Raw genomic sequence first — 16,204 nt, forward strand, 5'->3', positions numbered from 1 at the left:
TAAATCATTAAAATTTATATTTTTTTTTGCAGAATTGCAGTGATCAAACTATTTAGTAACGGTATTTAAACAAAACCAAATACGTTTTGTTTAAAAGTAGAACCCTCAATCAAGTTTTGTATCAGGCTTGATTGGGCTGTGTGCATCACCAGCAGCAGGCCGTAACGTTGATTTTACCCCATCTCCCCTCTCAACGACTTTGTTTTATTTTGTCATAAGCGAGCGATAAATATTTGAGTAGCGCGGCCGAAAACGCTTTGTCAAAACAACAACGACTACAGAACAAACCAATCGCCTCCAAATGAATGCAAAAGCGCGCAGAACCATGGAAGGTGACGCGAAGATATTTAAATATGTACATGCTATGCAAACCTTCGTATCATAATTAAATGAAAAATAAGTTCATCATTCACGTTACGTTTATCGTATAATATTCAGACCGTCACCAAGTGATAGAAACATTCACTCAAATTTACACAGAATTTTCGTATGCTGTACGAAAAATCATCGTCTCTCTATCCTTCTCTGTCAGGCCTCAGTTGTGCTGGACGCTTCGGTAGCTACGGTGAATACGCGTACGTTTTTGATTATCGTAACGAGTGCGGTAAATATGGTCCTACAAATTATGGCAAACAAGACAAGGTGCAATTGTAGGTGGGTTGGTTCGTTCCTTCTGTAGACTGAAGCAAACCGCAACAAACCCGAATATGCTGCTAGAGATATCGACGTTAAAATCGACGGGTTGGCCTACAAATATGGCTTGATTTATGATTTATAATCAAGCAATATTCTTTCATAAATATAAATCCTTGAGGAAATACACATTATTTTGACGAAATTATAAATAATAATTAGTTATTAGAAAAAGTTTCATATTTTTCTGAAGTGTTGGTAATTATTTTACATAGATCTTTTTATTAAACAAAATTGGTTCATTAGAACGTTTTATTTCTATAAAATTTACCATGTATATATAAAAATACACAATATGCAGTAAGCAAATATAATTATACAGAAAAAAACACATTTCACATGTTTCCGCCCGGGATCGAACCGGGGGCCTTCCGCGTGTTAGGTGGATGTGATAACCACTACACCACGGAAACAGATAGTGGAAGAAAGTGCAAAATAACTAGCGGCTGAGTGGTTTGAAAAATTACTTTCAATTTAATACGTAACTTTTAATCAATTTTTTTTGCAGATATCATTTAAAGATAAATTTAATACAATAACTTATTAAAATAACAATAGCTTGAAAACCACTAACATTATAAATTGACAGTTTTTTTATGATCACACTAAAAATAGTTTTGTTGTTTATTTTTTGTATTTTTTTTTTCATTAAAAAGATATTTCAAGATAGTTTTCCTAAAAAAAAAATTGCTTGCACTGAGGTGAAACCTAAACACTAATAAAGTTGTGTGTAAATTGTATTTCATATTTCTTATATGACATTTCACCTACCATACAGAATTATTATCATACAAACCCCTCTTGATCAGCCACACCCTCTCTTCTCGGTCAGCCAGCAAAGCAAATTCAACATTAGCACTCAATTATGTAACTTACCTACCTGTTTTGTCTCCAGTTTTTTATCGCTTTTCGTCTTATATTAGAGTAATATACATGTGTGTAAATCATAAACAATGCCAGTTCCGTTAATAAAAATCTTTCCATTCTCCTCCTTCTCAGAGGGGGCACCCGGGTTTGAACCGGGGACCTCTCGATCTGCAGTCGAATGCTCTACCACTGAGCTATACCCCCGTTGATAGTTGGGGCATTTAAACAAGCAATGAGTGTGGCGCGTCGCATCGTCTCATTAAATCGTTGCTAGCATTAAATCATACTTCAAAGCACACCGACGGCGAAGCACGATCGCTCAGCGGCTATCCAGTGTGAAGCATTTCGTTCACTGCTAAGCAACATAAAAAAGCAACAAAATATCAGAAGCATGAGAAACGGTACACAGTTATGGTTAATTTTTTGTCAATTTTTTAATTTATTATCAGAAACGTATTTTCAGAGTTTTACACCCGCTCAATCATCCTTCGCTCGCAATTTGACTATCCACTGTCTGTCTCACACACTACTATTTCGCGCCTTCTCACGTACTGCCGTATTCGTCGTCTTGCTAGAGATGTTTTTCTTCTTTCGTTTGTATGCTATGTATGCCGTGTTGTGTGCCTTTGTTTGTATGTTTTTCTGCCTTTTCATTCGTTTTCACTCTCCTTTTCATTTCAATCCTTTATCTGTGTCTTTATGTGTTTCAATTGGTTGTGAATTGATAGAATTACAAAACGTACTGATTTGCAAAACTAAACTTGCACCATTGCGGTAACGGGTGTGTCCTGTCGTGTGTCGTGTGGTGGATTGTTATAATGTGTTTTTTATTAATCCATTTTCGACATAGCAATTACTATTGGTTCTTGTTCGTGCACACTGCTGTTTCTGTATTGCCATTCTTCCTGCACACCAGGGTCTTAATTTCCTGTCTACACTGCACTGCATCCGTAACGCAAGTAAGTGTCTAGTGTAATCGCTTCGAGTGGGAGTTTTTGTAACAATTTGGCTATTTATGAATTGAATTCGAGTATAAATCTCGTACAGATTTGCTTGCTGTTGCGATTAGTGATTTAAGATCGGTTGTACTCCCTCACTATCGTGTATCGCACGCTCCATATAATTCATTCATTACATATATCATAACGTTTAAGTAACAGTCCGTAAAAAAATATCAATAAAAACTAGTGTTTCTGACGCAAATCCGTCCCCGCTGTTTTACGTAAAGAATACACAATGTTTGAGCTACAATAATGTTACACAAAAATATGCAAACCATTCATTCGTCATCTCCCACTGTGACGCCCCATCCTTGATAATAATCTGTATGTATTTTGTCCGTTTTGGTATGTTAATTCCAGCGTTGTTTATATTTGTTTGTTTGAGTGTTGTTTTTGTTCTCATTTCATTTTTCGAAAAACACACCTCGATTTTACCGGATCATTTGCGGATGTCTGATAGGATTGTTCTACTTCTCTTAACTAGTGTGTTCGGTTTTTGATGCTGCGGTGCTATTTACTATTGTTGTTTTTTTCTGTTTACAGGTGGTTTTTAATTTGCATAAGTAAGGTATGTTTGTTTTTTCTTCTCTGTTTCTGTAATTTATCTTTACTTCTTTCAGTTGAATCTTCTTTTTCTTCGGTTTTATTTCTCTGCATATTATCTAACGTACTTTGCTATTGCTCAACCGGTGTTTTGTATAGCAAAAAATTTTAATTTTATTTGTCCCTTCATTTACTATTTCATCTTTATCTTGTATGTTTTGTTTGCCACACATTCTTTTATGTTGTGTTTACGCATCCAACCTTGTGATTGTGTGATCTATTTTATTGACAGTGAGAGTAGGAAAAATATCTATTAGCTATCAAACGGCCTGCACTAGCCTGTGTGGTCTTCATTTAGCTTACTGCTCATACTGATATGGTGAACCAGTGTCAGATGTCTGTTTTTTTTGTTGTTTGGTTTTCATATGTTAGATAAGTAATATTGTTCCTTGATATTTTACACTAATGTAACAAAACCTGTTTACTTTCTGTTAGCTATTCGAGACGCAACACGCCTATGTACCGGATGCATGGGAACTGTTTTGTATGCCGCTGATCTGCCGTGTGTTTACGAGTGGCGTTTATGGGAGTGTGGGTTGTGACGGGGGACCTAATTAATATTTTTCACTTCTCGTTTTCTCTCATTTTTTTGCAACGAAACCTTTTGCATTATATTTATATTTCCTGTTGTTTTGTTCTGTCGTGTTTTCTGTTTGTCGATAAGATAGTTTAAATACTTTACTCTGCAAAATTTGCTTAAACCGTTTTGCTTTGCTTCTACTCGCTGCTTGAATGCTCTTTGACGTACGAAACGATTGACATTCGAAGGTTGGAAATGAGTGATGCCCAAACCTGATCCGGTGCGCGCTCGACCGTTTTCAACTGGTATTTTATTGGTAGTTTTTAACCTCTTTGAAATATCCCAGCGACTCCTTCTTGTAGATCTTGTAGATGTGTGAGTAACGTACTTGTTTAAGGGGGGTTTTCTTTGTTGTTGTGGTGGTTTGTTTTAATGTGTGCCATTGCCACACCTTATCTAACCGAATCCCTTTTTCTTCGTTTCCGTAGTGGCCGAACCGACTCCATTTCCAATTTTGGTTTGCCACGGCTACGCTATATACTCTGCTTATGATTTCTTTTCTGAGTTCCTAAGATTTTTTTGGTTTAATATGTACAAAATCACATTCGCCTCACGGGGGAGACCCAGTTTGCTTTGCCTCTAAGAGATTTTTTCAAACGTACCGTCAGAACGAGAGAACAATTCAATTACTGTCGCCGAACGGGTCAGATGCCGATGACTCACTCATGATTCACTGGGCTGCTTGTTTGGTTGCTAGATGGTGTATTCCTGTCTGCTGCTGCCCCTTTGGGGTGGCCTGTTTCTTGTAAGTACCAATGTTTCATCGTACGTCCTTTGGCTGAAAGGAAATCGCTAGAATCGTGTGTGAAAACTTGAGATAATCGCACGAACCCTTTTACGTCTGGCGCTACCCCTTGTGTCAGATATTCAGTGTCAGATCTCTTGCACACCAATGGCAGTACCAGTAGTAGAGTTTGTGTTCTAATATGATATTTTGGCATTTTATTTTGTTCCATTTCCCGTTTTCGTTCTTGCTCTTTTACATCGCGATTTAGTGTTCCCCTATCCTTGTCCCCAATCCAGTCCCAATTGCGTTGGTTTTGTCACATTAGTAATTCGATTATTAATTTGTTCAATGTTCATATCTACAAATGTGTGATGAAAATTGTACGCTCATCGTGCTTCGGGTGCCTTGCTTCGCATTCGAAAACGAGGAATTAAACGATCGCTCTAGTGTGGATGTGTGTATTTGTTTTTTTTTTGTTGCCTTTTTTGCTTGTTGCAATTTTTCTTAATACTTAAATTCCCCCCATTGCTCGTTCACCTAATGGTCAGTTCTCTTCACAATTCTCTTACTTTATGATCCTTGGTTTTATGTGTGTGCTTTTGCTTTGTTACTTATTTCGTATGCATCCCCAGTGGAAAGTAGTTCCGTGTTTGCTGATGTTTACGTTAATTCAATAGGTGAGAATATTTCCAATACCGTTTAACTTCGTTTAAATTTTATCAAGGACTTTTTTTGTTGTTGTTGCGTTGAATTATTGCTTAGTAAGATGGAGTAATCTTACGGCATGATGAAGTGAAACCGAATTCATAATGAGAGGTGTGATTTAGGAATCGCATACCTAATATTGGGTTGTGCAAAGAGTCGTTGAAACATTTAAAAATCGTTACCATTTGAACGTGTGCATGCATTTCCGTACACATTTTACAGTCGAGTGTATGAGAAATGATTAAAATAAGGCAAAATGCGAAGATTTGAAGCAAATACATGCTTTATACAAAAAATTAGTTAAAATAAATTATAAAAAAAATTATTGAATGAAAGTTTGAAAGGTGTGATGCAAATAGAAAAAATGAAGGTGATATTAGTAAAACAAAATAAAACAAATTAACAAACAAATTGAGCAAAGTAGGTAGAAAAAATAGACATTTTATAATAAATTCACAATATAAACAGCAAAAAACTCTATAAATAAATCATACAACACAAACCTATTATTAAATAAGTAAGAAAATCAACTTCGAATATACCTCAGAGAAAAATCTTTCTTTTCTATTCATTCTTTTCATTTTATATCTCTGGTAAGCAATCTTGTCTTTACATTTAATTGGATGATTTTAATTATTTTTTTAAGACTCCATGTTTTTACCTTTGTCGCTCATTATAAGGGGTTTCCTGGTTTGGATGTTTGCATTTCTGTTCGTGTTTTCATGTGTGCATGTCTGTACGTTACTAGTGGGGTAAGTCATTTTACTTCTTTGCATTATCCTCTTGGTAAATGGGGGTTTTCTTCTTCACTAATTAAAATATTCACATTTATCAAATTTATGTAAACTGCATAGAAAATTGGATTCGAGTGTGAACGTTTTTGTATGTATTGTGTATGTTTGTGTGTGTGTGTGTGTGGTTGCAACTCTGCCATGTGGTATATCTTTATAAGTAAGAGTTTGGTTTTCTTTTTTATTAAGTTATTTACCCTCACTTAACTCACGTGTACCGTTCGCTTCCTGTTCTGATTCCTGCTGGCAAGTCTTAAGATGTGTGCCGGAGTCGTTGTAAGTTTGGAACTAACCAGTGGAGAAGGGATGGTTGACAAGAGCTTTTCACAACATGCCTGCTTGCTAGGGAGAGCAATGTTCGGGTTTGTTTATGCTACCGATGGTATCAAACTGTACCAAAGTATGTGCGTGGTTTATTAAAATCGGAATCGGTTGAAAACAAAATCAAAATGCTAAACTTCTTCCAAATCCAAAACGGTCAGTCCGAGAGAGAGAAAGAAGGAAAGGAAGTATGAAAAAGTAAACCGTCCATTTGTTCGGCCAGTTACCGGCTACGGTCTGGGACGTAATAAAACATCACCCAGCAAGGAGTGATTAAAAAACTCTACATAATCCTATCTCTTCTGCTCCTGCCCTGATCCAGGGTGGGAGGGACATCTGATTCCCTTTCCGCACCGTTTGTTTCTCTCTCTCTCTCCGACAACCGGATTCCTCACCCAAAAAAGGTCGGGGAACGTGGTATATACTACATATAAATGGCGTTCCAATTCTGGCGGTGAAACTTACTGGCACCGTGGGAGCCACTCACAAACCGATTGGGCAATGGAAAAAAAGCAATGGTAAACTATCTGCGCCTTGTTTTCTGTCCTTGTGCTAAAGTTTGACACCTGCTTGGGGCGGGGTGGGATAAGGGATGAAAATTCCTCAGCCTCAGTCAGTTACTCAATTACGTACGATTTACAACGGTGGTCAAATGAAGCTAGCCTACGGGGAAAGAAGGCGGCGTCTTAACGTATCGTTTGCTTGGCGCGTTACCAGCGCGAAGGGGAAGCAGTGTGGGTTCAGTGGCTCTGTGGTAGTCTAGTAAGATGGGTGGGCATGTGGTGGGTGAACCGATCTACAGAGGAAGCCCTATCCGGAAGGTGACAGGTTACAGCTATCCATTGTGCGCATTTCGTTGGGATAGAAATCGGTCATTTGGTAGCGATCGTACTAATCGTGCGGTGTGGAAATGTAACAGTTCACACACACACACACACGCACACATGTACACGCGTCACGAGTAAACTTACATTGTAATAATTCCCAATGAATGATATGGTACATTGTTTTTGTTTCTTTTAAGGATCATGTGCAGAAGGATTCATCGCCCCGTTGGGTTGCAGCTGTGGTGGTGCGTGTTTCATTCACAGGAAAAAGAACATTATCTCTATACACCGCCCCCAGTACCTTTCTGTTCACTTCTAATCCTGTCTTACAGTTACTTTTGCCAGTTAGTGACTCTCTAAATGTTTAAACTGAGTCGTTTTATTTGCTGCTGTGTGTGTGTGTGTGTGTGTGTGTGTGTGTGTGTGTGTGTGTGTGTGTGTGTGTGTGTGTGTGTGTGTGTGTTTCCAGAATTGTTTGTGTTGATGCATACCGATTGTGTGTTTGTGTTCGCTTTTAAATGGTGCGTTTGTTGGCTCTTAAGGGAGAAATTCGATTAAATTACGGGATTTAGTTGCTCAATTTGCTTTTCATTTGCTTTTTTGAGGATTTTTGTTTTAATACTTAACTTGCGTTGACTTTATCTCTGCTTGTACACCGCCTGCTCCTGCCCTGCATGACGCTGACGAAACTCACTCGCTGAAGTAGGAAAATGTATCGAATTCTTGGCAATGGATGAAACGATTGCAATTAGAAGAGGCGCAGTGCTGTGCTGCAATTTCCATTGCAGGAGAAGAAGTTTTGGTTTCAAAATTTGCCTATGAAAATGATGCAAAGTGTGTGTGTGTGTCTGTGAGTGTGTGTTTTCGTTTAAGATGCGAAAAGTTGGTTTACTTACTGGTTTTAAATTTTGAATATTCATTGACTTAAATTTTGCCTATCCCAAGCCCCTCACGTTCCCCAGTGTGCGGGGGCCGATTTGGCCAAATCTGAACCGTACTGTATGCCATTCCAACCTTGGCCCCCTTCCGATCTCTCTCTCTCTCTCTCTCTCTCTCTCTCTCTCTGCTTTCTGTTTCCCAGGTCCCTAGAGACAACAGTACCGTTTGGCCGCGGTTTTTCAGCTTGGCACACAATTTCGCAGGTAATTCTCATGCTCTCAGTTGATTTGGTTTTTGTTTTGGTAATTAAATTTTAAACTCTTGCAATACTCAGCAAACCTTATACAGTAAAGTTGTGTAATTTCGTTCGCATTCCCGTGCATCATTTCGTTCCTGGGATTGGTTGTAATTGTTTTATTTTTTTTGGTTACTTCCTCTTACACTTGAAAGGGAAATGTTTTCTTGCAGTTTGTTTTGTGTCCATTCTGGGGGGGGGGGGACTTAATCCCTGTCATTCATTCGAATTTTTCCTACTACCGGTCTACTAAACTATCGCTTACTTGCACCGTTCATGGCCGACAGCTTCTATGTGTGGGAGTGTGGTTTTGTGTTTTTAATTTGTAATACGATTAATTTTCGAAAATTTCGCTCACTCAACAATATCGTCATTGTGTGTATCGTGTGTTGTCCTTCGTTTTTATCCATTTATCTCACCCCGTTTCTTATCTACTACTAAATGTGTATGTGTAGAGTACTTCAGCCGCCTGTCAGCTATACTTTCTTTGCTTGGGATTTATTTTTGTTTTCCTTTTTTTTCTCTCTCTCTCTCTCTCTCTCTCACTGTCAATAGTATAACGGGAGCTACACCTGGCAAAAAGGGCACCGTTTCGCACTCAATTTCCTTCTCTAGTCTAGGAGTTAATTCTAGTGAGTGAAAGGATTTTCATTCCGATTTGGTTTCTTATGCATTATATATATAACTATCTTTATCCCGCTCTCTCCCTCATTCTCCCTTATTCTCTCTTTCTGTATCTTCCTTTCTTGCTCAATTAAGGTTTACTACTATCGTTCGACCCGACACACCACCGTACCTGCTATAAAGAATTGATTATGTTTCTTACGCGCTAGCTCAACTTTACAATTTTAGTTTACGTTTACTTGTTTATGCAAAAATTCATAGAATTTCTTAAATATTTCAGCAACCTTTCGGTACCCCTGTACCCGCGGGACGATCATTGGGCTGGCCGCCCGCGCGGTCTGCGGGGGTCCTAGTCGGTCCACCGAAAGTGGGAGGGGGAGGGGGGGGTGCTATAATTCACGCTCAAAAACGCTCGATTTGCTCGTATTGGAACGGGGGGTTGCCCGACGGACCGTACAAAAAAACTGAAGGATTAGCTACCTACCAAGGACTTTTGCCGATCGCGCCCGCAATTCCCCACCGTCCACCAGCCAGTTGATGTAAGACCATGTGCGACGGAGCGCTCAATGGTACGATTTTTTTTATTATACCTTAGTAATTCATTGTTTTTTTTTCTATAATTAGGTTTTAATGCGTAATGCGTAATGTATAACTAGTTTTATAGGTATATTTATATGTTTACTTTTAATATTAATTTATTTTTTTATTATTAATTATTATGGGCCAGCTTCTCTTTTGCTATACTGTTTTGCCGGGTAGTCAAGGAGCTGTTGCTGTCTCGTTTGTCTCTGTCACTCGGTCTTATTTTATTTAATATTTACTTTTATTACTTTTTCTTTCCATTTTTATACGTCTCCACTTTTGCCCCTTTCCCATCCGACCGGGTAAATTTAATTTACTGTGAATTAACTATCGGCTTATTTATCCATAATTGATTGAAAGTGTATGCATTACGAGTGGGTTTGCTAGTGTTGTGTCGTGGAATTACCTCTCACTCACACAAACGCACACGCCAGAAAATGCTATAGGGGAGAGGGGAGGCGCCCTCGCCCTCCCTCCCCAGTTTGGGGCCCCGCTCGTGTACACCGTACACGAGCCTTTGGGAAATTACTCGCTGTACACACCGCCCTGTCCCGATTGTCGCTCGCGATGCTCAAAATAATATGAGCATCCGAGGGCGGGTCTGCACTGGATAGGAAATTGCGCGGTTTGTATATCGTTGAACGCGTGCCTAGGTATTATTATAATAATTACTATTATTATTATTTTTGTTTTGTGTCTGTACGACCGTGCTTTTAATTCGCCCTAACATATATACGCCCTAACACGGGAGACCCAATGAAGGGGCGGGGTGGGGCATTTCGCGTCCCCACTATATATCACGTTTTGTCAATGTGTGTATGTGTGTCCCTCTTGTGTCCCGCACAGTCGCGCGTTAGTCGTCCAGATCTGCAGCATCGAAGCAGCACACTGCACCCAAACACGCTACCTTACACGAGCTAGAACTACATGCGCTATTTTCCGTGCAGCTTTGAAATGTGGGGGTAGGAAAGCACGCGCACAGGTGCGATTAACAGTGTGGAAAAGTGAGCTGCGTTTGCGTGATGTCGAAACAAAATGCGTAGCAAATGGGCATGCGTAAACGGGTAAAAGGTGACGAGCGAAACGCACTAAATTAGCTGACGGTGCTGCAAAACCACACAATTACCACGTCCAAACTAGACTATAAACTCTGAACGATCAAATGAGCTTAATAGGTGAGTTGGCAATAGGAAACGAACTCAGCTCAAACAGGTTAGCATATGTAACGCAACTTTAAATCACCAGCGGGATAACACGCCTAGTCAAGATCGAGTGATCGTTACACAAAACCAACTACTCTACTCGACCTTAGCTTACTTCACCCGTTTACTGACTGCATGGTAAGTGCTGGATGGGCAAAGGTATGAGAAACTATAGGTCACAGTAATCTACGAACATTTAAACAAAGCTAAACAATCCTGCTAAAACATTATCTTTTGTCTCCTCCTGTCGGTGATAAAATGCAGCAAGCTACGCACAAATCGATGGCAATTTAATTTCAGCATTTAATTTGCGTTTAACGTTTTAGCCTAGCTCTGGAACATACTGCTCTGGGAGTTGCTTCTCGCGCATTAACAGGGTTAAAGGTTTGCCGTTCCCGACCTTCATTCGTTTGTTCCTTACTCTTACGATCGAGTATCAAACTTTTGAATTCGTTACATTTTAATAAGAAATGCGACTTTAAGTTCCTTTCCATCATGCTGGCGCGTTGAAATTCTGAACATTAGCAGAAATTAAATCAATGAAATTATTTAACGATGCATTTTAAAACGTTTATGAGTGAATTAAATGCAAAAAAAAAAAACATTCAAGTTATACTATCCACACTCTACGATCAACTAACGTATGATGGTACTTGAAATAATTAGTTTTCGCTATAGTATTAACAATATATTCAAACTAATCTTACTGATTGCTAGAGCACCATTTAAATAATAATTTTATTAAATCTTTTCCTCAATTTATTTGACATTCTAATGCTTTTGTGCTCGACCCGATTGATTGTGCCAACTGGTTCAGTTTATAGTGAATAACCTCAATCCAACGCAAATGAATTTTATTGCACTTTAGCACAATTTGAATGATCAGTTTTTGCTTCACTGATTTTCCGTTTCATTTGACATTTTTCGCGATCTTATTGGAAAGCTTTATCTATTTCAGATGGTAGAACCAGGTTTGTGTATTTCCTTCAATTTGTTCCAGAACCTCAGTTGGCAGCCCAGCGAGTGGCTTCCCGATGCTAGAGTGTGGCATTTGTTTTGGCTAGTTTTAACGGTTTTGTTTTAATAATATTTCATTTTGCTTTATATATCACAGTCAATGCCGCTGGTGATAGTAATGCGCATTTGCTTCACATTTTGCCCCATTTTTTTGGTTGTTGTTGCTAGATTGGGAAGTTCTTTCAGCTGTTACAGTGTTTTTTTTTCGTTTTTTATGGTTTTTACACCCATTTTACTAGTTTTGATAAGGATTTTCAAGTAAGTTTCATCTGATGGTTTCATAGATTCCAGATTTTCCAGCACAGATTTCACAGGGAGAATTTGGTTGAATTCATAGTTTGGGTGTAGTTCTACGGCTCGTGTAACTTCGTGTAGGTAATCTTTTGTGCATTATGTGTGTTTAAATTCTACTTTATATGATACAAAACGGGCTCCTTTGCAGCCGGCTCGTGAACGATCTGGATGTGTGAGTGTTTTTAATAGTTTTGTTTGTCTTATTTGGTTTGGCTTTGCTAATAATGTGATAATACAACTCGTACACGTTTAAGGATGCTATTGCTCGATCGGCTTTTACTACATGCATCCTTTTTATCACGATATTCATGGGAAAAGTGGCATACATGAGGATTTGATGACACCATGCAAGAGGTGAAGAAAAAGACTTTCACACAAACCCAAAAACAAGCAGTTAAAAAATGACTTAAAACAGTAACTTCATTAAAGAGAACAAGAAAATAAGAAAAGCAATATAAAACAGAAAAGTTGACAAGAGAAAAGAACGAAAACATTCAAATTAATATTAAGATAAATATAAACATATAAAACATGACATGTTGCAAAAACTCGAAACAAAATAAACAAAACGAGTGAAACAATCGTTAAAACTCTTCTTCTTATACGGTGCGCATCCTCATCGAACCATGTTTTCCCTGTCTGATTGAGACATAGCGCTGCAAAGGTGAAAAAGGTCCACCCTACAAACCACGACTACACACCATCCATGCTGGCAAGCCCCTATTATTTTCCCGCCGGCTTTGATTAGTAATTTAGAAATTTCACTTTACTGTTTCGGTCGCGCAAAGTTTGTTCCCCACCGCACACCGATCGCCACCGATCGTTCGTACCACCATGTTCGATGGGGCACGGACTATCGGTGCCCCACCGGTTTTGCAGGGCGAAGCAAACTGGCAACACTAATAAACGACAAACGCAAAAAGAAATCCATCCATCCCTCCCTTCTCCCGTGCGGAGAAGGACACACCACGCACTCGAACTACTACACATTAGCGTGCGTGTAGCGTTTGCGAGTGTGTTTGAGTGCGTGTGTGTGTGTGTGTGTTTGGCTGTTTGGGATGATGTGGTTCTTACTCTTCTAATTACGATCAACTCAAAATGTTCTACCACCACCCATCCGTTCCCCCGACAATTTGCGACATGCGGCGGTGAAATAGCGGCGCGAAGCAAAATGGGTTTTCTTTGACTCTCTACTCGCGCCCGTCTGTACGCCTTTCCCTGTATGTGTGCCCATCACGAGTTAGGATTCTCAGTGTTGACAAGATACAACACGCCGCATTGTTTGTGGCCATCTTTTAAATGACATTTTCAGCACACAATCTTTCAGCCACCAGATGATTGCAGACAACACATTTGATGGTGTGGATTGTTATGTGGTGTTGGATTGTGTCCAAACCCCTTTCTTCATCCCATTCTTCTCTCTCTTTCTCTTTCGCTCTTTCTTTGTCTCTCCTTCTCTGTCTTGCTCACCATCTCTTGTCGGTATTTCTAACGATGGTATCATGCTGCCGATGTGCGTCTATGTGTTAAAGGATCAAACCCAACGCAACGAAGACATTCGCTGATCTACTCTTTATGCACGAACAAAGATCGCTTGCGCGCAAGCAGTTTAATAGACCATCCAAACCATCCAAACAAATAGTGAAAATTGTTGTCATTAATTTTGTACTAGCAAAAACTACACCTTCAATGCAACAAAATGCTCGATCGCGATTCGAAAGTGTAAAGAAGTAATGTTGCATAAAATCGTGGAGCTTACAGCTTCCCTCACAGTACAGTGTTAACAGAGACACAGAAAGAGAAAAAGAAAGAGTAGCAGAGAGAGAGAAAGAGCGTGAGATAGAGAGCGTGTGGAGTATATTCTAGTGTATATGAGAAATGTACAATTTTCCCTTTTTTCTTACTGGCACGCCCTCCCACCTTCAATTTTTTAACCTCGCGCTTATCTACTTTGATGAGACTGGTGGCGATCGATTTCTTCCTATTATTCTTCGTCTTCTTAAATGTTCTTATTGCTTTCGGTTCGTTATTGGAATACTATGGGTAAACGGGAAAGGTGGTGGAACAGTAGTAGATGGATTGGCAGGCATCCGGAACGCTTGTCCGGACAACTGGCCCGCCGCGAACAACGATGGCTGTGTACCGTTGACGATGCAATTATGGCGAGAAAATGTTTTTTCCCCCCCCACTTAACTATCGTTAGTTCATTTCTTTTATCGCTTAAAACAACTGAGAACAGCTTCGCTCGTCCTTCCGCTGGTTTTTTGGTTTTACTTTTTCCATTTGTATTTAATGCCTTGTATGTGCCTCACCGAACCGAATGCAACCAGTTGATTGGTTGCTTGATTGGTTGCTGGTGGATGATCGATTCGATCGCCAGGATCGGATCACATCCGAACCAGTATTATTCGAACTCTTCTCAAACTCTTCTCGAACTTTACTCGAATTCCACTCGCATTCCACTCGAACGCTGCTTGAACAGCTGCTCGTGGGACCTTTATCAGCTATATGTATCAACTTGCCCCTTCATCGCTCGCTCATCTCGCCTACCTACTAAATTGTGCAATGGCAATACGTTCGTCCTTACTTACATTTTGCTACACCGTGTGCAATTCGCTGTTTCGCGCTCGTGGAAAATATCTCCCCCCCCATTTCAACACATACATGCATACACGCACACAAACACGCGTCCACCAAAACGAGTGCCCCGCTTTCGTCTGCTCTAAGGAGACATTCCCCGAAACTAAGGTTCGACAACCAAAAACCCCTCGTAGCTCGAACACGCTGCCCGCTAATGGTGGTCGGCTGACTGACTCGGTGGAAACATGTATCTATTGCAACTTCCTACGACCTTACTGCCGTGCCATTCCGTGACCCTCCCCCGTTCGTCCGTTTGGCAAGTACACGCTACACTATTTGCCTAACTTTGCTCTCTAGGTTGCTTTTTTGTTTGTTTGTTTGGTCGAAAATGATTGCTGGTCGAATCGTTTGCCCCTTTCGGTAAAGCTATCATCTGTGTGCTCGTGTTTGTTTTTTGTCCACCGTTCACACTCTTGCTCTCTCCCGCTCTCTGTCTCTGTCGCGATCATCGTTGTCTGCCACAACCGGTCCGTTCTTCGCCAAGGATGGTGCAAGGATTCGGTGTCCGAGATTGCTGCTTGATCGCCTTTTTTTCGTCCCTCTTGCACTCCCTGGAGTCTGCCAGGCGTGTTTCACATGGAGTGATGTTGGCATTTTAATGTTTTCGTTTAATTTGTTTTGTTTGTTTTTTTTTGTTGATTTTTCATTTCTTTTACTTTGCTTTGCCGTTTTGCGATTTACACGTGCACAACCGCTGCTGACCGCTGCTGGTTTTTTCGCCCGACCTTTTTTTGGCGCGACGCAATGGCGCAACGAAGAATTCATTTAAAAATTCTTGACAATAATTTAATTAGTAACAAATTGATTTTATGGAAAAACCAATAACAATAGCCCTTATCATATGGCTACGAAACGATGATGTGCGGAGCCGAAAATAGGACAGCTATGGTTGCCACTATTGTGAAAAATGTGAAAATTATAAGGCACAATCTATCAACTACCATTGCTGCAAACTTCCAATCCTTCGCAATATCGCTTTCTTCGTCTTCTTTTCGTATCTGGGAAATAAAAAGAGAGAGAGAGAGAGGAAAAGAAAACGCATGTAAAAGGAGATGTATTTTTAACTTCTTATATTGTCATACTTTGCTAGAGTAAAAAAAATGCTATAAAAAAGTATATCTACGTAAGAGAGAAAACATAGAGATAAACAAATTTAGCAGGCAGTACACCGCTATCAGGAATAAGATAAGTTTTCAAAAATATCTAACGGTAGATCGTCAAGACAGAAAGGAAGAAAGAGCCAAAAATCTACACAATTTTTGAGAATTTGTTCATTATTGTTGATGCAAAAAAAATGCTAAAATGGTAGAAAGAATGAAGAATCTAGACTGAAGCTTTTATTTTGAGAATGAGAAAATTCTAAAGGTTTATGATGTTTTTAAATCGTTGTTTGCTTTAAAATCTTTCAGATTCTTTCCAAATTCAATATTGTGGATAGAATTTGTTGGAGTTTGTAGTAAAAAAAATTTTAAAAGAAAAACTAGCTCTAGAAGAGGAGAAAATGGTAAAAAGAGACTGTTCTGTTAGTGTCTAACAGCGTGTGTCTTGTAAGGCCG

General features: G+C 39.5%; 1 protein-coding gene and 2 non-coding genes across 3 annotated transcripts in view; all 3 read right to left on the reverse strand.

Annotated features, from left to right (window-relative positions):
- Positions 1 to 1,033: 1,033 nt before the first annotated feature.
- Positions 1,034 to 1,106, reverse strand: Trnav-aac. The gene has a single exon. It is a non-coding gene; the product is annotated as a tRNA-Val (tRNA).
- A 586-nt stretch (positions 1,107 to 1,692) lies between these two features.
- Positions 1,693 to 1,764, reverse strand: Trnac-gca. Its single transcript has one exon. It is a non-coding gene; the product is annotated as a tRNA-Cys (tRNA).
- Positions 1,765 to 2,392: 628 nt separating this feature from the next.
- LOC121595774 (neuronal acetylcholine receptor subunit alpha-7-like) overlaps positions 2,393 to 16,204 on the reverse strand; it is a 94,194-nt gene continuing 80,382 nt past the window's right edge. Inside the window, exon 15 of the mRNA XM_041919985.1 lies at positions 2,393 to 15,646. Within this exon, the coding sequence (XP_041775919.1) occupies positions 15,494 to 15,646 (153 nt within the window). The 3' untranslated portion in view covers positions 2,393 to 15,493. The remainder of the gene's footprint in view (positions 15,647 to 16,204) is intronic.

Source organism: Anopheles merus, chromosome 3R, assembly GCF_017562075.2.
Source record: "Anopheles merus strain MAF chromosome 3R, AmerM5.1, whole genome shotgun sequence".
In the NCBI taxonomy this organism is placed as follows: Eukaryota; Metazoa; Arthropoda; class Insecta; order Diptera; family Culicidae; genus Anopheles; species Anopheles merus.